This window comes from Dipteris shenzhenensis, chromosome 21 (genome assembly GCF_047967505.1).
Source record: "Dipteris shenzhenensis isolate YYH24624 ecotype China chromosome 21, Dip_SZ_1.0, whole genome shotgun sequence".
Lineage (NCBI taxonomy): Eukaryota > Viridiplantae > Streptophyta > Polypodiopsida > Gleicheniales > Dipteridaceae > Dipteris > Dipteris shenzhenensis.
Genome location: NC_141616.1, coordinates 49616217 through 49642263, shown reverse-complemented (window position 1 = coordinate 49642263; position 26047 = coordinate 49616217). Strand labels below are relative to the sequence as shown.

Genomic DNA, 26047 nt, shown 5'->3' with positions numbered 1-26047 from the left:
AGGGGCGACATATTCATATATTGTCTCGCTTTGTGCAATCCTTCTCTCTTTTCTTTTACACTCTTTTCTTTGTCCGATCCTTTCATCTTGTCTCCCTTTATTTTTCCATCACCCTTTGACATTAAGGCTAATGTGCGTGTGTAAGCAGCAGGAGTCAATGTAGACGTGTGTAAGCAGCAGGAACTCTTTTTGAGTCACAGTCTAAGGTGGAGAAACCCTTTGACATTAAGGCTAATGTGCGTGTGTAAGCAGCTAGACATGTTAGTATGCGTAAATTGAGAAACGACCTGCGTGGAAAGATTCAAGGTTGAAAGTTCAAGCTGCTTGCTACAAAAAGGAAGGACAGCAGGCTTTCACAACCAACGTAACGAACACAGCTCCAGCCTCCTACCCTCTTATTCTGCAACTCGGTGCTCCCTATACCAGCTCTTCATGGCCAACTCCAGCATTGCCTTCATCCTCGGGCTCACCCTCGCCCTTTCAACCCTCCTCAGCCCGCCTCATCAGCTCTTGGCCGCTGCCAAGAGTCACCACGAACTCCATTCCCTTGAGTTCTACATGTACATCGCCGTGCAGAATAACACGTATCTCAACAATCCCGCCCCCTTTACTGCCATCCAGTCCGCCCAACCCGTCCAGGCCCAGAAATATTCCTTTGGCATCATCCATACCTTCGATAACCCCCTCACCTCCAATGCTTCTCTCAACTCCACGCAGGTGGGCCGCGTTCAGGGATGGTATGGCGACGTTGGAAAGGATATCCTCACTCTCTTCCTCGTACAGACCTTCACTATCGCCACCCCGGACTACAATGGCTCCCTTAGTCTGGTGGGCGTAGATATTGCCACGGATGCTGTCAAGTATGCTCCCATTGTGGGTGGCACGGGTGACTTCGCGTACGCCCGCGGAGTCGCGACACAAACGCTCGTCTCCACTGCGACTGTCGACAGCCAAACTGTCTCATGGTTCCACTACGTTCTCGAATATAGATTCTAAGCCTCCCTATTTCTCCTTGTGTTGAGGCCACTGCAACACGATCTGGCAGAGGGTATTCGAGATTCTCAGCGCCTCTAAATTCTAAGTTGATCTCAGCACGGGATATCAGACAATCCTACGGAACAGTAGTAGTCATGCTGGAGCGGCATTGCATCCATCTCCTTCAAGCAAATAAAGTCTCTCTTGTACTCGCCTTTTTGGCCTGCCTCTGGGTACCCTTAGCAACGGTTCCAGTTTTGCAAAGCTAAAAATCCTGATTATTTCTATTTGTTGGCGTGATAATTTCTTATTGGTTGCTAGTAACTTTGGCAGGTGGTATTTATGACTTTGGTACAAAGGTGATTGGTCCAAGTATGCTCCTTGTAAGAGGCTTTAATGCATGCATTTAGTGACTTAGTCCCCTCTCTCTCTCTCTCTCTCTCTCTCTCTTGGCAAGTCCCTACCCCCTCTCTCTCTCTCCCTCTCTCTCTCTCTCTCTCTTCTCCTTCTTCTTCTCTCTAGGCAAGCCCCCCCCTCCCCCCCTCTCTCTCTCACACACACACACAATGAAATTCATCTTGTTGACTATTGGACCATTTGCATTGACTACTCTTTGTACACTCTTTCCTTTTCATGTCTCTAATTTTATGCTCCCTCTTAAGCATTTCACTCACCCATAGGCAGGCCTAATGAATGATAGATATGTATCATTCACCTTGTTCTTTTTGTGAAAAAGAAAGCCAAAAATGGATCTAATGGAAAATAACTAATTCCTTAATAAACTAAGTTGGGTAGGCATTCTCTCCCCATAATGAACGTGTTCTTCGTGACCTATCAAGCCTATCACAAGATACAAGAGTAATTATTTTCTCGATTTAGAACAAGGCAATATAAATTGAGAATAAATGTACAATATCGTAGCTAGTATATGCTTCGAAAGAATTGTAATATGAGGGAATGGTCCCTTATTAGAAAAATAGGATTGTCACTGCTAAAACAGGAGGAAAAGGTGAAAGTATAAGATAGTAGCAAAATATAGGCTATGAAGTATCAACAAAATTAGTAGACAATAGCAAGTTAGAATGCATGAGATTATGCTTGGAAAACGATATTTACCCCTATTAAAAGCTAGTGTAAGTCGGATGACCTGGCATACTGTAGTCCATGATTCCATGTACCATGAAGGTATCTAGGTACTCTCTTTGCTGCAAGGACATGAGTCTTCTTGGGATTCTACATGAACTAGCTGAGCACACCAACTACATATGATATGTCTGTCTTGGTGATAGTCAAATAGATCAAGCTTCCAATTAATTGTCTATACTATAGAGGATCTAAAGCTGGAGAAGTGTCAAGTGGTGACAACTTAATATTACATTTGATAGAAGTAGGGAGTGGCTTGCAGTCATGTAAATGAAACTGCTTAAGTACCTTTTGAGTGTACTTTCCCTAAGAAAGTGTGATCCCTGTGTCATCTCTCCATATTCTATCCCAAGGAAATCATGGAGTTCTGCCATATCCTGTAGGCTTTTCCCAAATCTGAACCATCTGCATAGGGCAAGATGCCACGTTGAGAGTCCTTTCTTAAGACATTCCTTGTCATTCTTAGCTCTGTCTTTGGTAAAAGTATCCCCTCCAAAGATGTTTATTATAGTCACTGAGATTATAGACAAAGTTTGGAATAATGCTTACAATAGAAATACTCAGTTCATAGATTTTTCTTCCGCTACAAGCATTGTTATAGGAATAAAATGGGTAGATGTACAAGTGTCTGCAACTTTTATGGAACGATATACACCATGTGAGAACTCTTTGAGGATGAATGCTCTTTGATACTCTTAAGATTGAATTGGAAACATATACATCATGTGAGACCTTTTTCGGGGTGAATTCTCTCTAATACTCTTGAGATTTCTTTCTATTTAAATCAAATTATTTAATGATATCATGTAGCTATATTGGTGGAATAGATCTAGTGAAAGGATTCCCAGCTCATCCTATGAGTCAATTTTGATTTCATGATATCATGATGAAACAAATTGTGATGTGGGTTTTCCAAATGTGATAAGTTTGTGGATCCCATTAAGTTGAGCATTTTTCACTTTTTTTGTTTCCATCAGAGGTGTTAATAAGAGCTATGGTTATTTCTTGCTTTTAGTTCATTTCCATTTGAGGTGTGGATGCAAACGTATGTGTAGATTTTGAGAGAGGCTCAAACTTTCCCATGAGACCCTAAATATAGAAAAGTGAGAGCTATACTATCTTGACAAAAGGGCCATGATGGTCGAATATGGAGGAAATTATGCAATTTCTAGCAAGCACTTGATTAAGAGGTTGACCATTATTTTCTAGTAATATATTTTAAAGAATTGTGCAATAAACCAATAGAAGAATTACATCCAGAGATCCCTTGCAAATGGTTAAGAAGGAGAGATTTGTTGCTGAGATCAAACCCGATCTTATAATAAAAGTAGAATTGATGAATCTTATATTGTTTGACAAAGCTATGTAGTTTAGACAGTTAAAGGAATGGAAGCCAAAACACATGAAGAACTAGGGTTCCATTGTAGTATAAAGAGGAGACAAATCAGTAGTGACGTTGATCCTTCCTAGTAAGAGCCAGTACGTCTACTCTCTTCATCAAAAGCGACATACAACTAGATTTGGAATAGGATTTACATGAAATTTTAGAATTAATGAAAAATATGATTTTGAGTATGGTGCGTGTTGTAACTCAAGGAAGAGGAAGAGGATTTTATGGAGGTAAAGGTTATGGACTTCCATCAAACTACCATGGGCAAACCCATGGCAAATGCGAAGGGGTTGGGGTATGTATGCAATGAATGTGCATTGTTTAAATTGTAGTGAATGGGGTCATTCTAGCACCTACTCTTCATGCCTCCTTGCATGGGAGGTTTGCTTGCCTCACAAGCTATTTGGTGTTCATATTGGTGGTCATTCATTGATTGTATCCATGGCATTAATGACAAGATGCCGCTCATGTAGCTTGTAAGAGAACTAGACAGAGGCTGTGACATACAGATTGTGGGGCAAGAAGGAAATGACAGGTTATGAAAACGACAATGAAATACACTTTCACAATATTTATAGAGGGAGAAACAATGAGAATAATGAACACTCCTTGCAAAGTAGCAAGATGTGTGCATTTGATCATTGCCATCGGAGCAAAGTACACAAGCCGTCGCTTCACATTTTATGGAAGCATTTGAAGTAGCAACATTAGATCATTCAAGTGCATACTAGTGTTGAGTCTTTACCAGGTTTAGCTTGCACCCTCAAATTCAGAGTGACAACCCTACCAATGCCTTGAGAGATTATACTCTCTAACCTGAGAAATAGCCAAGAGGTGATACTCTCTAATTTGAGAAATGGCAGACAAAAAGTGATAGGGGTACACAGCTTAGATGATCAGCTAGCTACGAAGAGGGGATTAGCTATGTTGGTACCCTCTGATACAAAGTTAAAATGCCTTGGGCAAACACTGTCAAAGACATTGACAATCAGAACAACCAACATGACTCCAATGATTTGATATAGAGCAGAAGAAATGCAAGGTCATCTTGATCTAAGAAGTCTTTGGGCAATATATTTCACTAGCCCAGTGGTGGTTATCTGTGAATGAGTTTTGGAGTAGTTCAATTGTTTAATCTCTAAACTGGGTTGTCTTGGAATTAATGGGATTGTCCTAAACGAGCATGGTGGTTGGAACATCATGCAATATATCACCATTTTAGCTTAGGCCAAACACTAGTTATGTGATTGTCCTAAATTAAAACGTATGTAATATATTCATATCTAATTTGTTTCACTAATAATCTATAAAACATAAGGATAGTGAACCTATGTATACCACTATGTTTCCACACATATGCAACATAATTTTGTGAGTTCCTATGAGCTGGCAATTGTGAGCTCCACAACTGGCTAGACTTCGAGCGAGATGCAAACGACCGGCATAAGTGAGCCCGCAATCTCGACTCAAAGTCAAATATTTTCTCATCACTCTTAAATACTATTTTGTAGAGTTTCAGTAATATAAAGTATGAATTTTAACCACATACGAGATGTTCTAGGTCAGCCTAAGCCAGCCTCCATCTGGCATGTGGTATAATTTTATTCATCAACGAACAAGATGTTACAGGTTGGCTTAAGCAAACCTCCAACCAGTCCGTTGACTTTTTCTTTAGCTATAGTTACAAGCTATAGTAACATGCTTATAAATAAATACATATGATAAAAGTAAGAAAATCGTGACACACAAACATAAACTATTCCAAAAGTAAATCATTTCATGCACTAATGTCTAAACTCCACGTGATGACGTGGCTAGAAAATATGGAAAGGAACGTGCACACGCAAGGTGGTGACGAGATTGTTCTCTGCATGCTTCTGGAAGATGAGTTGGGCAGTACATGGAGATGGCGGCTTGCAGGAGGATGGAGGGAGGGGGAGGATCGTGGACTAGAGTACTGGGCAGGAGAGGTGGATCTCGAATTGGATGCCTAGGCGCAAATGCTCTCTGGGGGCTCTGTGATGACGAATGAAGCCATGGTGCTAGCTAGCTTCATGCAAAGGATGGGGAGGAAATATCTAAGGTGACAAAGATGAAGGGCGATGGGTTTTTGGGGGTGGCGCCTCAACTGTAGATGGTTGTTGGCTATCTTCACGTGTAGGGGAGGAGAACTCTGTGTACAGAGGAGAAGTGCGTGAGCTCAGAGGAGAGGGGTGGTGGATTGTGTTGGCTTGGAACTTCTGAAGAGTATCTCGATTATAGAATCCTGAGGATCATGCTCAAGAGGCACTCTAAAGGGGAGAGGTCATAGGCAATCGTGGGTGATGGTTTTCTAGAGGTGGCATCTCTACTATAGAGGGCTAGAGGCCTGTTGATAGAAGAGGTGGTTGTATGTGAAGAAGATAGATTTGTATGCAAGGGAAGCTATGGTGGTGGCTGTGGTCACGTGACGGGTGTGGGATCTTGACTGTAGGAGCTTGAAGTAGATGGGCACCAGGTGCTTCATGATGATGAACTCTATGGCACAGTTAGCCCTTACTAGTGTTTTGTAGAGGATTGGCTGTGGCAGTTATCGAGGTGTCTCTATAGTGGGTTGCAGATTCAGAACGATGTAGAGGCTTGTGTGAATGATAAAGAGTATGCACCGTGCACTTCTTGATTTTGTGGAGGAGGCATCCCTACTATGCAAGCCACAAGGATCTCAGTTTTGATGGGAGGTAGGAGCTTCGAGATGAGGATAGTAGCTATGAGATAGCTATCACTGTAAGAAGGTTTAAAGGGGTGACACTTGTGTGTGGACTAGTACATGACTAGGTAGCAGGTAGTTTGTTTTGAGAGATAGCTATGTTGCTATGGGATGACGAGCATGCGGGCATGGAGACCCTGAGATAGGGTAGTGGCTTTGAGTGGGAGCTTTGGATAAGGGTGTCTCCCTTATGCAAGTTAAGAGGATCTTGAGGTGATAAAAGACGGTAGCTCCATGAGCAAGAGAAGCTCTGAGAAGTACATGAGCTTGGATTGGGTTGGAATTGGTTGAGAGCTAGTGTGTTACGTCAACTATAATACCGTGACATCGGTATAACGGGGAAACCATGAGGGCTTAACAATACTTACCCGTGTGGCTAATGAGGGCTAGGGTCTAGGGGGAAATCCTAGGCCTAGGCAATTAATGGAAGGGTGCATTAGTGAACCTAAAGAGGGGTTTAATGATGAGGTCCACTTGGACACATGGCACCATGAGTGTTCGCCACTTGGGAGGTATTGAGCAAGGGGGAGGATTCTAGAAAGAGAGCTCCACATGGTAAGTAAAAGGGGAGATAGAGGGAGCTTACGGGAATCCAAGGTTGGGTGGAAAAACGAGCAGAAGCCCTCGAGGACATAGGTTATACAACATTGGTATTAGAGCCGGTCGTGATTGATGGATTGAGGTGACGAGATTCACTGCCATAAGCATCAGGAAGGACTTCAATTCTCAATTGAAGTCATGCGGCCCACAATGGACTTGAAGTAGCAAACGATGGCGCAGTAGTAATTAAATGGCGTAACAAAAGCCTGCAACGATAGGCTTTGGAGAACCATGCGCAACTGTGTTTAGCAGCAAGATTACAGGAGTGCAGCAAGCCTTTGATTTTCTCTTGCCTATGCGTAGTAGCTGTCTTCCTATGCAATCCTCTTTCCTTTGAAACAAATTGAGTACCCAGGCACTACATGATTACTATCGCCGTGAAGGAGCCGTGATCGCCGTGAAGGAGTTGTGGCTAACGTGCGGCCGTCATCACGAGAGCAGGAACTGCAAGATTGGTAGGAAATTAAACCAGAGAAAGCTGCAAGTACTTGAACGAACCTACAAAGGGTGGTGCAAATCATTGCGCAGCAAATTGTCGCGCAATCGTCGACCTGCACGCTGCACAAAATGCATAGTTTTAAGCTTTGTGAAATCCACATCATCCAAAGGTCTAAAAAACCTTTGGAAAAAAGCAACCTCATCAGAGTATTAATAGCCCTCTCTAAAGTTTAAAGCCCCCCCCCCCTCTCTTTTCAAAGTCTTTTCACCTTATCCTTCTTTCCAAAATTTATTAGCCTCGCTGATTTCAAGTAAAGGATTTACAATTGAAAGCGAGACATTCGAGATCGAGGGAAGAAGAAGAGCGGGATCGGGGAGAGAGATCAAGAATTTAAAGCGTGAGAGGACGCGTCAGCTTCAAGGACAAATTCAAGACCACATCGAACAAATACTAGGGAAGTGGGCATCATATTTTTCTATCTAATATAAAGTGCTTTACTCTATATTTTCTGGAAAATATACATTTTTAAAATGACAACTCCAAAAAGGGATGGTATGATTAGGGAGGCTGAGGAAAGGGCTAGAAAGGGAAAAGCAATAGTTAGAGAGGAAATACATGAGGAGGTACAAATCAAAACTCAAAAGGATAATGTAGAAATGGAGGATATTGATTACAGTGATTATGGAATTCCGTATGCGGAATTCACTAAACTTGAAACTCGAATGCAAAATATAGAAACACAATTAGGGGTTATCATTGAAACATTAAAAACCCTAGCGGAAGCTATAATAAAGATAGCCGATTCTCAATCGGTATCTATTATTGAAAAATCATCGATTCCTCCTACTCAAGTTGAGAGGTCTACCTCTCGACTTAGAGAAACCTCGAACATCCTTAAGGACTTAAAACCACCAATTTTCAATGGGGAAGAAAAGGCGCGTAATAAAGATGCGATTAATATGTTCTTGCAAAAATGGCAAGACTTTCATCGACTCAGGAATACACCTCCTGAAAATCAAGTCGTGGAAGCAAGTCTTTCCCTTGGAAATAAAGCCTATAAATGGTGGATGAGCCTCAGGGAGAGTGATAAAATTCCTAGATATCAGACTGAGTTTGAACAAGCCTTCCTAAAAGAGTTTTTACCGGAAAATGAATTAGAAAGAGCGTGGGAGGCTTGGGACATTTGCACTATGGGTAAAAACACTCTAGTCCCGAATTATAGGGAGGCAATCCTTAAGTTGAAGGGAATTGATGAATTCCAAAAGATAAGGGGTTTTGTGAGAGGTCTCAAAGACACTTATAAGGTTGAGGTGAAAAGAAATTCTCCAAAAACCTTTGAGGAAAGCTATTAAGTATGCCCAAATATATGATGATACGACGGGGAAATTCAAAATTGGAACTTTGGAGCAAACAAGTTTTGTTCCAAAGTTCAATAAATTTTCCAATTTAAAAAGGAAGGGGCACTTTAAGAAGGAGGTTCCTCAGGCACCACCTAAGAAACCTCAAACACAAAATTATCCTCTCTTGAAAAAAGAGGATTATGAAAGGGCTAGGCAAGAAAATCTTTGCTTCAAATGTCTGGGCAAAGACCATGCTGCTTGGAACTGTCCTAAAAATAAATCAGCGGGAGCTAAAGCCCCAAATAGACCTCCACAAAAACAAGTGCATGCGGTGCAAGTGTTACCGCTTAATGGTACTAAAAAGTACACTAAGGTAGAGGTCTATCATGAGGATAGCACCCACATGTGCTGTCTATCATCGGCAATGTGGTAGCCCACCTTTGGTCCTCATGATTTAATGAGGATGCATGGAAAAATTAAGGAGCAAAGAGTAAGAGTGATGGTCGATGATAGTGCAACACATAATTTCTTAAACTACTCGTTAGTTAAGAAATTAAAATTGCCTGAGAGTCCCAGTGCCCATAAATATGTGGTCTCTTTGGCGAAGGGCAGTGATAAAAAAGTTTGGGACACCATGATATATGGTGTAGAGATGGATATTCAAGGCTATCAGGATGCCTTGGATTTCCAAATCATGCATCTCGACCGAATAGATGTAGTGCTTGGTCGAGAATGGTTGTATAGTCTTGGGCATAGCTTACAAAGGAGTTATCTTAATAACTCCATTATGTTTGAAAAAGAGGGTAGAGTCTTTCAGATTCAAGGAGAACATAATGTGCCTAATTCTCCTCTTATTTGTTCGATGGAATTGGAACGACTACTACACCAAGAACAATGCGAGGTATATCTTTGTGAACTTACTTTTATTGGTGATTTTATGTCATTTTCATCGGAAAGAAGTAATGTTGTTTTTTATAATGTTAAAAAGTATAAATCTTCTTTCAATGATTTAATGTTTGAATTTAAAGATGTTTTTTCGCTTGACTTACCTGATGGTTTACCTCCTGAGAGAGAAGTAGATCATAAAATAGATTTAATTCCTGGATCTACCCTGTTTGTAAACCCCCATATAGGCTTAGTCAAACAGAGGAATGTGAGGTTGAAAGACAGTTAACAGAATATCTTAGGAAGGGCCAAATCCAAACAAGTAGTTCACCTTGGTCTGCACTAGTTTTACTGGTAAAGAAAAAGGATGGCACTATGCATTTATGCATAGATTACCGAGCACTAAATAAAATCACCATAAAAAATAAGTATCCAATGCCTCGCATTGATGAGCTCTTTGATCAATTGCAAGGGGCAAAATACTTTACTAAAATTGATTTAAGATCAGGATATCATCAAGTACAAATTAGGGAAGAAGATGTCCCTAAGACATCATTTCGTACTAGGTATGGGCATTATCAATTTAAAGTAATGCCATTTGGATTAACAAACGCTCTAGCAACTTTCATGACACTTATGAATAGTGTCTTAAGGCCATATCTAGGGAAATTTGCTGTAGTATTTCTAGACGATATCCTTATTTATAGTAAAACCAGAATAAAACATTTGGAACATTTGCAAAAAGTGTTTCAACTTCTTAGATATAATTCACTCTTTGCAAAAGAATCCAAATGTAAATTCTTTGCAAAAGAAGTGAAATACTTGGGACATATAATATCCCAAGAAGGGGTTCGTATGGACCCTGACAAAGTAAGGGCCATATTGGAATGGCCACATCCTACAAATCTAGAAGAATTACAGATATTCTTAGGTTTGTCAGGATTCTATAGGAGATTCATCCAAGATTATGCTAAGATTGCTATTTCGATGACAGACCAGCTTAAGGGGAAGGGAAGCACCTTCATATGGGATGAACCTCAAAAGAGAAGTCTTGAAAAATTAAAGGTAGCTATAGCGGCAGCTCCTGTCTTAAAAGTAGTGGATCCCAATGAACCATTCGTGGTTGAGACACATGCCAGTGATTTTGCTATTTGGGCAATACTTATACAAAAAGGTCGACCAGTAGCTTTTGAAAGTAAAAAGCTAGATCGTGCCCAACGGAATTATTCGGCATATGAGAAGGAACTATATGCTATAGTCTATGCTTTAAAGAAGTGGAGGCACTATTTATATGGTGCAAAATTTGAGATCATCTTTGATCAAGAAAGCATTAAATGGATTTGTAATCAGCCAGAGCTTAAAGGTAGAAAAGCTAGATGGGCTGAATTAATGCAAGAGTTTGATATACAATTGACATATAGGAAAGGGAAGTTTAATGTGGTAGCAGACTCTCTTAGCCGAATGCCAATTGTTAATGAATTGAGTTTTACTCAATTTCAGAATGATTTCCTAGAGTCCTTAAAAGGGAAATGTGAATTTGATCCTCACTTCTCTGAAATATGGAAAGCAATTAATAACAAGGATCCAACAAATCGAGAGGCTTTCACTGAGGAGCCGCATGGAAATGGCAACACACCACAAGTTGGTGATAAAGGACTCAAGTGGAGAAAATATACTATTGAAGATGGCTACCTACTCTACAAGGGCAGAGTATGTGTCCCGGGATGATAATGACATTAGGCACAAAATCCTTTTTGAATGTCATGATAATCCGTGTGCTGGACACCCGGGAATTCAGAAGACATATGTACTTCTGAAGAGACAATTCTTTTGGCCTGGAATAGGAAAGGACGTCCAAGATTATGTATTGAAGTGCCAAAAATGCCAGGTCAATAAGGCTGAACGCCTTAAGGTAGGAGGTCTCCTACACCCATTGGAGATTCCATCTGGCAAATGGGAAAGCATCTCCATGGATTTTATTGTGGGACTACCTAGGACACAGAGGGGGCACAACTTTGTGTGGGTAACTGTGGATCGGTTGACCAAGATGGCTCATTTTGTTCCTGTCAGTGAAGATGTTAAAACTCCAGAATTAGCTAGGCTATTTGTGGAGCATATCTATAGACTGTATGGGCTACACGCCGGTATTGTTAGTGACCAGGATAGCAAATTTAACAGCCACTTTTGGAGGGCGGTGTTTAAGAGGTTGGAAACTTCATTGAATATGAGCACCGCGGATCATCCACAGAGTGATGGTCAAACTGAAAGGGTCAATCAAATCATTGAGGATATGCTTCGAGCATATGTAAATAAACGGCAAACTAATTGGAACAGTATTTGCCCATATTAGAATTTGCATATAATAGTGCCAAACATTCAGCTACAAGTTTTAGTCCATTCATGATGATGTATGGATTTCAACCTAGAGCCCCAATGACAGTGGTGAAAAAGAGAAGGTTCAACCGGCCAAAGACTTTCTTGAGGATATGAATCAAATGCTTAAGTTAGCTAAAGATAGCATAAGAAGAGCTCAAGATAGAGCACAAAGTTATGCAAACCCCCACCGTAGAAAGTTGGAGTTTGAAGTAAATGAGAAAGTCTACCTTAAGGTACCTGAATCTTCAGAATCTCTAAAAATAGGTAAATGTCCGAAGTTATCTCCCAGGTATTGTGGACCATTCACAATACTTAAGAGGATTGGAGAACTTGCTTACAAATTAGCCTTACCTGAGGGATGCAGAGTACATCTAGTTTTTCATGTTAGTAGGCTAAAAAGAAAATAAGGAGATGAGGATAATCTCATTGGAAATGAAGCCCTAGTTGAACTTATTGAACCCGCATCTTTACCACATGAACCAGAAAGAATTTTAGATACACAAGAAAAAAGAACTCGACATACTATATGGAAAGAATATCTGGTTAAATGGAAAGATAGATCTAAAGAGACCTCAACATGGGAAAATGTAATCAGTCTCCAAAGGAGGTTTCCCAATTTTGTTTTCGAGGACGTAAACAATTCTTAAGGGGGAGGGAATGTTACGTCAACTGTAATACCGTGACATCGGTATAACGGGGAAACCATGAGGGCTTAACAATACTTACCCATGTGGCTAATGAGGGCTAGGGTCTAGGGGGAAATCCTAGGCCTAGGCAATTAATGGAAGGGTGCATTAGTGAACCTAAAGAGGGGTTTAATGATGAGGTCCACTTGGACACATGGCACCATGAGTGTTGGCCACTTGGGAGGTATTGCAATGGAGATGTGCGATGTGGCTGCACCCTAGTCCAAACCACCCTACGGTGTCAAAATCCTTGTGGCAAAGGATGCAAGTCATGGTAGGAAGCCTGTCTATGACTGGTGCATCTATGGGTGTCCTAGTCGGCACATCCACAGGAGGGGCAGGGTACAAGGCCACACAAGGATGGATCCTATGGCGAGATGGATCATGACTAATATATTCTAGAAAGAGAGCTCCACATGGTAAGTAAAAGGGGAGATAGAGGGAGCTTACGGGAATCCGCGGTTGGGTGGAAAAACGAGCAAAAGCCCTCGAGGACACAGGTTATACAACATAGTGCTGCTAAAACTTCGGGATATGGGTGGTCTCTACTATGTAGGCTAGAAGAATTTGGGACATCGAGGTGCCCTGTGAAGAAGGGACCAGCTATGAGTGGGCTCTGAGTGCTCCATGAAAGGAGAGAAGCCGTTAAGCAGTGATCTTCATGTGAAGGAGACGAATGGCAGAATGTAGGGCGTACATGAGTTGGCGATGAGGGCATCCTTGAGCTTTGGCTTAAGGGGAGCTCAGTTTGCACTCAGGGAAGCCAGGGGCAGCAGGCACTGGTGGCTACAGTCATTTTCGAGCCGGAGGGAGTTCTACAAGTGTCCAACCAAGGAGTCTTCCAGGCCAGGGAAGAGCTAAAATACTGATAACTTTGGTGTAATTAGAAAAATGTTTTTGGTGTTTGAGATGAACCATAGGGTCGAGGCAATTATTGTACCACGACATGTGCAGTATGAAGTAATATTCAATGAAGTTATAGAGGAGCGGTGGGTTCTTATTCTACAGATAATAGACGAGGTAGCTGTAGGATTGGAGTTTCCCAAGAGCTAGTGGCTGAGAGATATGTTTTATGAGATAGATATGATACTAGAATATGAAATTTTTTGAGACTAGAGTGAAAATATTATATCAGAGTGATTTGAGTGTGGGATTTGATTCTGTAGATATTTTTGTGGAAGGAGATAGAGAAATACCAGTACAGGAGTTAGTGGACGAAATGAAAAAAACAAAAAATGTATTTTTGTTTAGAGGTAGAATCACAGTATGATACAGTGTGCTTCAACTGCTGGAACTTTCAATATGAAGAAAACCTCAACTTTAAAGCACAAGGTGTGTGGCACATACTATTGTATGTAAATGATGGAGTGGCAGGGTGTTGTGCTACCAGCAATGGAAGACCTCCCAAAAGAAGTTCTCTAGATGAGTCTTTGTACAGATGTTGAGTTTGATGAGTGGACATAAATACTAAAGGAAAAAGAAATAGGAAACTATATATTCATGTACTTGATCTTGGAATTGGGCCCGTTTGTTCAGAGCATTGAATTTGGTAATGATGTACATGTAGAAATCTTATACTCTGAAGTATAAGATCGTATTTGGTCAGTCTTAGCATATGTGAAAGAGGAAGAGTGGATTAATCTGCCACTGCCACCAATAGGACCTCTCTTGGATGATGTGTTTTGCTTTGAACTTGTCCGAGATGAAGACTTTCAGGTTGAGGGAGTTTATGGCGTCTAGTGTTTGGGGTAGGGGTGAGTATATGGAAGAGATTGTAGTAGTTTATAAAGGTAGTATAGTGCTCTATCTTTTTTACAATCACCAATGGTCCTATACACCTTGAGGTATGAACTTTAAAATGCCCAAGATGATATTGCAAATACAGTATATTCCTCTACATGAAATAGTCACCTACAAACCACAAATGTTATCCCTCTCTGCATCTGAACATATTGACTAGCCTTCAAATTCCTCTCCTCGTGTAGTACTCATCACCCATTGCTACTGTATTTTAGCTTATCACATAGTTGTCTGCCTGTGCTACTTTCTTGCTAACATTGTTGCCATGCAAATAGCTCAATTGGAGAAGCTGTGTGCATGGTAGCAATGCTAGTAGGAAAGCAACAGAGGTAGACAATGATAAGAAAATATGGGAATTTAAAATGTATCAACCAACTTTAGGATTCACATAGAACGTAGTGGATTGTCATATGACTTTTGATGTTTAATGTTACTAGGATCAAATGCTAGGGCTTTCTAGTTAGGTAGTTTTTCTTTTGATTGATGTTATTCTTAGAATTGTATATATATTTTTGTTGTAGGAAATAAAGTCTAGTGCATGATATGTTGGGGAGGGATGAAAATAATCTTTCAACATTGACTCAACATGGTCTTTGGCAATCATGGATTTTGAAGAGCAAAAGGCAAGGTAGGGTGTTCCATTAGGAACATGAGAGAGTGAGTCTTGTAAATTGTTTTGGTGGTGTGATGTCATCCTTGTTAAAGCATTAATTAGCAAGGGTTAAGGGAAAATGCATGGGAACCAACTAGGTCAAAATTCTAGTGTCTAGCTCCTAACAACATGAAAAATTAACATGTATTGGGGGCACGCGCATAATCATGGAAATAGGGGGTATTAAATGGTTGCCTATTTTAAAGTAGAGAAAAGAAGGATCGAAGGTAGTTGGACATGTTGGGGCTCAATGATGCAGATAGCTATGTGTTGGAGCAGTAGATAGAGGGGTCATTGTTTGCTTGGGTGAGGTTCAAGGACTTTTCTATATATAGGTATCTTGCATGACCCATAACTTATGCATTGCTCAATAGAATTCGGCAAACTTTGTCTTCAAGTTGTAGTACATATTCCAAACTTGAACATGACAGCAAAAAATTATGGAATCAATACCAGGAATGAGATCCTTAAAGCATTACAAGTGCTATGTTGCATGTGAAGCATGCATCCTGAAGACTATATGATATAGCATTTTATTCAAAATCATCAAAATTTTATTCTATGCATACATGCAACCAAGTAATCATTCAAAAGTACACTACATGAGCTTCTCCTCAACCCAAGGACACACCTAAATGAGAACATTAGGCATGGGTTAATGGGCTTCCAATGTTGTACTAACGTGATGCATACCCATTTGAGGGCACACTCCATAACTTTTTTTTGATTTGTTGAAAACGAAAATGGATTAAAATTTTGGAATCCAAGCTAGTGGGACTACTGCATGGTGGTCTTAAAACATTGATAGTTGTTGGTATTGGTATCTAGATTCACCTAAAAATAGAAGAAGTTGGAAAAGTGCAATTTGTGCATGTGAAAATATATTTTAATAAATCCAACACTATTTACAATTTTGAATTGTTTCTTTTTCCATGCACTTGCTTACTCTATGGATCATAAGCATGCCAAAGGTCATTGCATTTAATAATACACAGCATCAAACTTGATAGCATGACCTTTGGCCTATTTGTGTTTTGAAGCATTTTAGGCCACATTGCACTTGTTTGGGACATCCAATTCTGCTGATGTGTATCGCTGGAGGGGGGGAAATCGGTGGCTGAAATTTTGCTACTCCCACAAATTTCTAATTTTCACACCTCCCGCCCATTAAATCTTGGAAGATTGAGTACTTGCAACCTGCCCCCGCCCTGTAACTGACACACACCTCGACGTGATCTTGCGCAGACTTTGGTTTTCCAATGTCTTCTTTCGGGTAAGTTTTCTATTCTTTGCTTGCCTCACAAGCTAGCTTCTCTCTGTTTTGGTTTGGCATTTTTGTCTTTCACTGATCATCGCCATGGCAACATGCAGCTCACCATGGCTTACAAGAGAAGAAAACAGAGGCTGCAAGATAGAAAAGCTAAAAATCTTGGTCAAGGCATAAGGAACAGAAGACTCCTTGCAGAGCAGTAGCAGGAAGCAGTTAGCTACTAACAACAAGGGTCATATTTAGGATTGTGTGCGCTTAGTAGCCCAGAGTCACACAAACTGACAAAATTTAGGGTTTAGTTTTTAAGACTTAGGGTTTAGGATTTAGGACTTAGGGTTTAGGATTTAGGATTCAGGGTTTATGGTTTAAGGTTCAAGGTTTAGGGTTTAGGGTTTAGGGTGCAAGGTTTAGGGTTTATAGTTTATGGTTTAGCGTGTAGGGTTTAGGGTTTAGGAATTATGGGATAGAGTTTAGGCTTTAGGATTTAGGGTTTAGGGTGTAGGGTTTAGGGTTTAAGGTTTAGCATTTAGGATTTTAGGGTTTAGGTTTTAGCATTTAGGATTTAAGGTATAGGGTTTACTTGCAAAGGATCTAACTGTATGAGGGTTTAGGATTTAGTTTAAGGGTTTAAGATTTAGGGTTTAGGGGTTGGGGTTTAGGTTTCGAGGTTTAGGGTTTAGGGTTTAGGATTTAGGGTTCAAGATTGAGGATTTAGGGTTTTGAGTTTAGGGTTTAACATGTAGGGTTTAGGGTTTAGGAATTATGGGTTACAGTTTAGGGTTTAGGGTTTACGGTTTAGTGTTTAGGGTTTAGCATTTAGGGCTTAGTGTTTAGGGTTTAGCGTTTAGGGTTTAGGGTTTAGGATTCAGGGTTTAGGATTGAGGGTTCAGGGCTTAGGGCTTAGGGCTTAGGGTTTAGGGTTTAGGGTTTGAATATTAATTGCTTTGTATTCTCAATTGACATTTTCATTTAAATATCAAATTACATTGCACACACTGTATTTTTTTCATTACACATTATATTTTATCTTTATCATTATACATTTGGCAATTCGAGTATTGTCCTTAGAATTAAATCGATTTCATTTTAAATTCTTTAAATGTTTATTGGATGTATATAATAAATAAAATAGCATTTAAAAGATAGAATCAAGATAATTATCCTATAATTTAATTAATATAAGCTTCTTATGTATATTGTAAAATATTCTGGTTCATAAACATTTTATGATCATTTTTAAAATTAAAAAAGCTTTCAACATTTAGAATACAATGTTTTTGCTTATTTCATAGATAATAAACAACTCATTTCCTCTAGTAGACTGCAGCAACTATATTACTAATGACTTATTATACCATGCATAGCAGAAGATACATTCTTGGATGCTAATTTCCTAGATAAAGACTAATATATATAGAATCCAATTCACATTTTCTTTTTTATGTGCCATGTTGTCTAATTTCCTAGGTGACCACCCCTTTTCCTAGATAGAGGTATATATTTTAACTAGAGAATGAGATTTCCTATATAGGAATGCAACACACACTCCTTATTTCCTAGGTGAAAACCTCTTTTTCCTAGATAGAGGTATCGATTTCCTATATAGAAATGTAGCACACTCATCTAATTTCCTAGATGACAACCTCTTTTCCTAGATAGAGGTATGCATTTTATCTTATTCCTAGACAGAGGTATCTATTTCCTATATAGAAATGTAACACACTCATCTCATTTCCTAGATGACAAGTCTTTTCCTAGATAGGGATATGCATTTTATCTAGGAAAGGAGTTTTCCTAGATATACACTCCAAAGTGCCTAGTTGTATCTGGGAAATTTCCTCCTTTTTCCTAGTTTGTAAGGTTTTCCCTATATAGTGAACGGCTAGAAGTTCCTTGTGCCACCCTCATTGATCAATATATCTCCTCTTATTGATTAATCTCACTAATTAGTCTTGGACCCCATTCACTACCTTGTACCTTCTCAACTTTAATAGTCCCTAGCATACCACATGAAATAATGTCATACTAAACTCATCATGCCATAACGTTCATAAGTATACATGAGTGCATCCCAACATATGCTAGAACATGTGTAAAATTAGATGGGTCATGCAGAGTCCAATATAGTGAATTGGCAAGTAAACAAAATTGTGAACTGAGCAACCCAATCTATAAGTGCAAAACATAATCACTTTCACTTAAGAAACAAGGTGATCCATGGTATCATAGTAAGATTCACATGTTCCAATTTTGACAACTTTAAAATAGGATTCACAGTCACAATAATAAATTTTAATCTTCTACTAGTAGTGACCATCATCTCTAAACATTGCTTATCCTAAGCTACCATATTTCTAAGTCCATTATAGTCTGTATGCTCTCACCTTGATTCCAATTGAGGGAGAAGTCTTCTCATTGCTAGATTTCAAATTCCACAAATCTGTACTTACCTCTTGGTGACACTATATGTTCTTCCATCAATGAGACCCCTTTCTCAAGAAGACATGATGTATTTTCACAAACTTAATGAGAGAGAGATGGTCACCTCTGTCCTACACATCTCAAAGATAATAACAAGCACAATGATACACCATAAAATACGAATGCAAGAAAATGAAACGTAGGGTACCTTAGCATTTATAACACATCACAATGGACTAGCGACCACCACCTATAGCTGAGGCACATGACCAACACATTACAAATGTCAGCCATGAATTCTAGGAGCACTGTTGTTGCCGATTGATGCTCAACGGTATGACTCTTTGAGGGAGTCGAGTGAGCATTATAGCAGCGATGTGTGAAAGAGTTATTTGAATTATTTGCAAAAAATAAGGAGAAGCTTGAGATTCCCTATAGGTTCATGGGTTGTCATCTATTTACGGGCTTACATTCATTGGCTCAAGAAGAGCATATCGTTAATGCTACGCCCATAAAAACAAGGTTCAATTCGAGAAAGCCTAGAATATACGGTAATGGAACCAGTAGCAGCGTTCATTCACAATTCCGCCCCATCACCGGTGCCGCCCACAATGATCCCAGCAGATTAAAGGAACCATTGTAGTTCGTGGACCCGGCCGAGATGCGTAGAGTCAAGAGAGCGCTGGAAATACGGGGATTATCGAAGGATGGATGATCCCGAAGGAATCGCTCTTGGAACACGGGACAGGCTTGGTGGACTGGATGGCATTTTGAACGGGCGGAGTTGTCTAGATAAGTGTTATATTTTTGCACGGCGATGCACACGAAAAGCTCGAGATAGTCGGTCTCTTGGCTGTGGACACCAGATTAAGAGGGCTAAGGAGAGATTTGAGCCCAAGCTGCATGAAGGCGGTTTTGGAGCCATGGTCTGCAACAGTGTTTCGAAACTGTCGACGCTAAAAGATACAATACCACGAGACGCTAGCTTTCTACGGATCCTGTTCCTTTCTGCATCACAGAGAGTGATTCAAGTGAAACTTCTCAATTTCTGAAATTTCTCCCCTGTCGCTGTATCCTTTGAACGTTCAAACAAATTAAAAATTGATTATGTCAATTTCTGAAGACGTGGAGTGTGAATGCCATGGCTTATACATGTAGGCGTTTCTTCACCAGCTTCTTCCTGGGAGCTGGACCCTGCACACGCATGAGAGGATGAGTATGACTGTTGGAAAACTCATACAGATTTGAATAATCCTAATCCTCGTCCTTATAATTATTTACACAACCTGTCATCCTCGGCTACAAGAGTATGAGTATGAGTATGACAGTTTTGAAAATCTACTCATACAGATTTGAAAAATCTACGTGGTCATGGATCATTGAAGGTTCGAGAAGTTTTCGCTTTGACAAATGTCATCACTTCTAAAGAATTAAATTTTGTTGTATGCTAGCACACAAGCTACACTTACTTAACAAACAATCTTACTTCTCGCATACTGAGAGGCCATGTGCAACAGGTTGATTAATTCCTACCCCTTTGGAAGCCACGAGCTAGAATTGATTAATAGCCCAAGTCGTAGGTGTCTCTTCACCATGATCCACAAGTATGGAAGGAAGGTGAATTCGGGAGGCACCTCCCTCATATGTTGACTCGAGTCACCTTTCAAAGTGTTAGGCTATGAGGAGAGGAGGGAGAACCACCCACCTAGAGATTTGTAGATTGTGAAAAATGTTTTTTACAACAAAAACAAGAGGACACAAGTTGTGTGCCCAACAGCACTGCCCCATTATCTATGATCTATAATGAATCGTGGAAGCTTGGAAATTATCTTTGACCTATAGGCTATAATGAATGGTGGAAGCTTGGAAATTATATATGATCTAATAGGGGGGCTATGAGGACGAGATAAAGTGGAGGAAGGTGCATGAGGAAGGTTGCATGCCATAACTTCCAAAAAACTTGAGACTCACTAGGTACATGGGTAACAAGTGTCACATGACCCGATTTCAAAGGGAAATTGAAACGATGCTATAGGTTGTCCCTTTTAGGGGCAGTGCTAACAAAAACTATCCCCATGAAAGATTTTAATTTCTTACATGATTGTAAAATTCAAGAATTCTTTCCACACAGTAAGAAGCTCAAAAACACAAAACTATCCCTTTAAAGATTTCTAGTAAGCGAAACCAAGAGAAAGAGAAGGGCTCCTCGCCCACTATAAGGATTGTATAAAGCTTGAAGACCTTAACCAAAAGCATCATCATAGTGCTCACAAGTCTGTGAAGAACCAAGGAAAGGTATAACCTTAGGTAATGTCACTATGCGAAAAAGAATATATCCACTCTAATCTCGAATTTTACCTCCATTGTGGACTTAGATTTTTATAAGGTAGTTGAGCCTAATTTATTACACCATGACATTAGTCTAGTAGTCTCAAGGGTGGGCTATTAATCTAAATCATCATGATTTTTGAAAGTGTCCACTATCATCTAGTACCCATTCCAAGCCTAAACCAATACCTTATGGGCCTATGACCAAGTTTCTTATACTAGTATTAAAAGATTGCAAACATTTTATATGCAATTCAAATGCGATAACCTTTGCAATAGCATGTTAAATAAATATTTACGTTCTTATTTATAGGTCAAAAATTGCATACCCCTAAATAAAAACCCTACCTTTATTTTTCAAGGTCAATTCTCCAAATATTAACCTTCTTATTTATAGGTCAAAAATTGCATACCACATTTATTTTCTAAGGTCAATTCTCAACTTTTGTTATTCACCTAACATTAAACCTCAATGAACAATGGTTATAAAAATTATCAAATTGTCATTTCACAACAATCCATACACACCTTGCACTTGGAAAGGTAAAGTATGATATCCAATGCTCATGCTATACTATTGGGGATTTTCAAATAGGAGTGCATGAACATGAACCATGACTAGTTTTGTCCTATGTACATAGCTAAATTTGTTTGCAGTGAACATAAAAAGGCACTTACATAAGAATAGTTTGCAAACCTTGAATCTAATAGTGCTTGTAAGGTCTCGTTTACATCCATGATAAGATAATAGTAGTACACTAACATCCTTGTGAGGATATCCTCACTCACCATATCCTCTAAACGATTATCTATGTTTTTCTAAATAGTTATATATTGACCTCGAGATAGAAAACCCTTTGAGCCTCATAGCTATCTAAAGATGGGGACCTTAAGTTCATGGTAGCCATAAGGAGACTCTTGATCAAGCAACATCTTCTTCTCTCATCGCAACACATTGCATTACTCCTATGAGGATTTTGAGCTTAGTGTAGAGAACATTAAGGCCTATGGGACATGGGAAGAGCAAGAAAATAGGCTTAGCTGATCTTACAATCACACCCAAATGTTCTAAAGTGGGAGACAGATGGCTTCTTATCGCTGTAAGCCTCATGTGGTGTCATTAACACATAGTCAATGTCTGTACTTCATCACAAAATCCACATACAATACCTCAATGAGGCAATGAAGGAATGCACTAAGATATGAGATTTTCCAAAAAGAAATAGGACCAAGTGAGACATAGCTCACAAAAGGCTATAGGAGATACTTGCTAATGGTAGTGTGTATACACAATGTGCACACAACATAGGAAATGTGAAGGTAGAACCTTTAATCAAGAAGCATTGGGAGAGAAGAAATGTTGATGGAGGGAAATACAAGCTAAAGTATACACAAAATAAAATTCTTCTAGAAATGGGATTGAAATCAAACTCTTGAATGATTGTTGAAAAGATCTAACAGAAGCATATCTTGTTTAGGAGTCTTGCATCTAGATACTCTCAAAATATAGACATTAATGAATCTTAAACGTTTCCCTTAGTTGAATGGACCTTCTTGCTTGGTGACTTTGGAGCGTTGGTTAGCTTACTCGGTTAGCCTCCAATTAGGCCCCCACTTCCACGAGTTTCCATGTGTCCACCCATGTGAGTACTAAGTGATTTTGCTTCTTTAATGTAGAATTACACTAGGTAGGTTTTGAATGTCAGAACCCCCTATATTGTGTTACTTATACCATGTGTTTTATTGTCCAGTAGGCTTAGAGTCCACTAAGCAATATGTAAGATAACACGTAGTGCACTAAAAGAGTATGATCTTCATATGAAGTTACATAAAATCTCAAAAAATAATACATATATAAGGGTTACGTAAAACCTATTTGTTTGAATGCATGTGATGTAGGGAGGTTCTACATAGTAAATGCCTCGAGCCTGTAGCCCAGTGAAACTTATTGACATGGTGCTATGACCACATGTGTGTAGCAAGAGACGATCATATGGAATTCAATTTTTTAATTTCATTGTTTATACTTTATTAGAGTCTCTTTGGGAGCATTGCCTCTAAGCTTGAACCTCTCCACAAAGTCCCAAGGGCTTAACCACATTGGGGTCAAGCATGATATCTTAACTCTTACGTCGGAGGGGTATTTTACATTGGCATCTTATATTAGGGGTTAAAACCTAACACCTTATATTATAAGTGGAATAAAGACTTAAAATACTCCCCCTAAGAAGACCAACTAGATTTTTACCATGTTATCTCAACCATGAAATGCTAATTGAACACATAAGATGTTTCTAACTTTGTTGCCTTTCGTCTTTCGGGCTTAGCACATGGAAAGAAATAAGATGGGAATGGGAAAAGGTGGTCCCATGCATATTTCTATCCTATTCCTATCCCACCATGTACTAACAAAAAAACTAGAACTAGGGATGGGTTTAAGAGGAAGAGGACACATGCCATCATTTCATGTGTTTAAGAGGTGGGGACCACGTTGGGACAAGGACACTTGTCATCCTTCCATGTTTTTGAATCCCTAAAAAAGAGGAACCCATTCTGGCTGCCAGGGTCTAGAGGCCATGGTCTAGGATGGGAGAAAAAGTGGCTACTCCCATTCTAAATCCATCCTAGACCACTTGGTGTAGGATGGGAGTAATCGTGATAAAAAATTCCTATCCTAAACCCATGCTAGCCCCATAAATGTGCTAAGGCCCTTTGTATCTTATATCTTATATCTTTTAATCAAAGGGGTGACATATTCATATCTTGACTCACTTTGAGTAATCCTCTCTTTTCTTTTACTCTCTTTTCTTTGTCCTATCCTTTCATCTTGTCTCCCTTCTTTTTTTCATCACCCTTATAGACGTTTTTAGATCTCCAAAACCCCATGCTATAATCTTTTACTTTAATGTGCGTTGTGCAAAAACATCTTTACCCCCACTTTCACACTTTAGCCTAAAAACTCTATATAGACATGGGAACAACATGCCAAACGAGGGATAGAAAAAACTTTGCACATGCATATGTATGCACGGTCGTGAGTCGTATGCATGCTTGTCATCAATAGCATTTAAGTTTTGCATTAGAAACGTAATAGGACATCGATGAAGTGCACTAAAGAGCAAGTCCTTGAAGTAGTTCAGACAGCTGCCTGTTCTTGTGCGGGGAAGTCTTTTTGAGTCACAATCTAAGCTGGAGAAACCCTTTGACATTGAGGGTAATGTGCGTGTGTAAGCACCATAAGTCAAGTCTATACCAGCATAAGTCAATATAGACTTGTTAGCATGCGTAAATTGAGAAACAACCTGCGTGGAAAGATTTAAGGTTGAAAGTCCAAGTTGCTTCCTACAAAAAGGAAGGACAGCAGGCTTTCACAAACTACGTAACAAACACAGCTCCAGCCGCTTATTCTGCAACTCGGTGCTCCCTTTAGCAGCTCTTCATGGCCAACTCCAGCATTGCCTTCATCCTCGGGCTCACCCTCGCCCTTTCAACCCTCCTCAGCCCGCCTCATCAGCTCTTGGCCGCTGCCAAGAGTAACCGCGAACTTCATTCCCTCGAGTTCTACATGTACATCGCCGTGCAGAATAACACGTATCTCAACAATCCCGCCCCCTTTACTGCCATACAGTCCGCCCAACCCGTCCAGGCCCAGAATTATTCCTTTGGCATCATCCATACCTTCGATAACCCCCTCACCTCCAACGCTTCTCTCAACTCCACGCAGGTGGGCCGCGTTCAGGGATGGTATGGCGACGTTGGAAAGGATATCCTCACTCTCTTCCTCGTACAGACCTTCACTATCGCCACCCCGGACTACAATGGCTCCCTTAGTCTGGTGGGCGTAGATATTGCCACGGCTGCTGTCAAGTATGCTCCCATTGTGGGTGGCACGGGTGACTTCGCGTACGCCCGCGGAGTCGCGACACAAACACTCGTCTCCACTGCGACTGTCGACAGCCAAACTGTCTCATGGTTCCACTACGTTATCGAATATAAATTTTAAGCCTCCCTATTTGTCCTTGTCCTTGAGGCCACTGCAACACGATCCGGCAGAGGGTATTCGTGGAAAGCATTGCCTAAAGCATATATGCATATACGGACCATGGTCAAAATGGATCTAATAGAAAATAACAATCCTTAATTAACTAGGTAGGGGAGGCATTTTCTCCGAACAATGGAGGTGTTCTTCGTGCCAAAATGTAACTATCAAGCCTATCACAAGATGCAAGAGTAATTATTTTCTCGCTTTAGAACAAGGCAATATAAATTGAGAACAAAAGTACAATGCACTATCGAGTATATGCTTTGAAAGAATTGTAATATGAGGGATGGTCCCTTATTAGAAAAATTGGATTTTTATTGCTAAAAGAAAGTTAGAGGAAAAGGTGAAAGCATAAAATAGTAGCAAAATACATGGTTGTGAAGCGTCAACAAAAGTAGACAATGACAAGTTAGGATGCATGAGATTATGCTTGGAAAATGATGTTTACCCCTATTGAAAGCTCCTCAAGACACAAAAGTAAAGTTATAAGAATTTTGATTGAGTTAATATATCTGAGGGAAGAAAAGTAAACAAAGTTTCACATACTATTGAAAGCTCCTCAAGACACAAAAGTAAAGTTATAAGAATTTCGATTGAGTTAATATATCTTAGGGAAGAAAAGTAAACAAAGTTTCACATACTATTGAAAGCTCCTCAAGATTACTTTTGATACCCATGCATATCTATGACCGTGGCTTTACCAATAGGTATGCGAACTAGTTCAACATTACTATAACGCAAGATGTAAAAGCATGATCCCCCACAACTAAGCAAGCAAAGGGTAATCAAAGAAACTCGTTGTCCTTAAAATTGGTGAAGCTAAATGCATCAAAATGGCCTTTAAATCCAATGTTGGAGGAGTGTCAAAGAATCCTACAAGCTCGTGAATCTAATCTTCATAGTGGTGGTCAAAAAGCTACTCACATTTACTATTATGCACAACATGAAGCAATC

At 39.8% G+C, this 26047-nt stretch overlaps 2 protein-coding genes across 2 annotated transcripts; both read left to right on the top strand.

The window, feature by feature from the left end:
* Positions 1–378: 378 nt before the first annotated feature.
* LOC147889006 (dirigent protein 22-like) lies at positions 379–1153 on the top strand. Its single transcript, XM_087392975.1, has one exon. The coding sequence runs from the start codon at positions 433–435 to the stop codon at positions 994–996; it is 564 nt and encodes a 187-aa protein (XP_087249101.1). The 5' UTR covers positions 379–432; the 3' UTR covers positions 997–1153.
* Positions 1154–24438: 23285 nt separating this feature from the next.
* Positions 24439–25234, top strand: LOC147889005 (dirigent protein 22-like). The gene has a single exon (XM_087392924.1). The coding sequence runs from the start codon at positions 24491–24493 to the stop codon at positions 25052–25054; it is 564 nt and encodes a 187-aa protein (XP_087249050.1). The 5' UTR covers positions 24439–24490; the 3' UTR covers positions 25055–25234.
* The last annotated feature ends 813 nt before the right edge of the window (positions 25235–26047 follow it).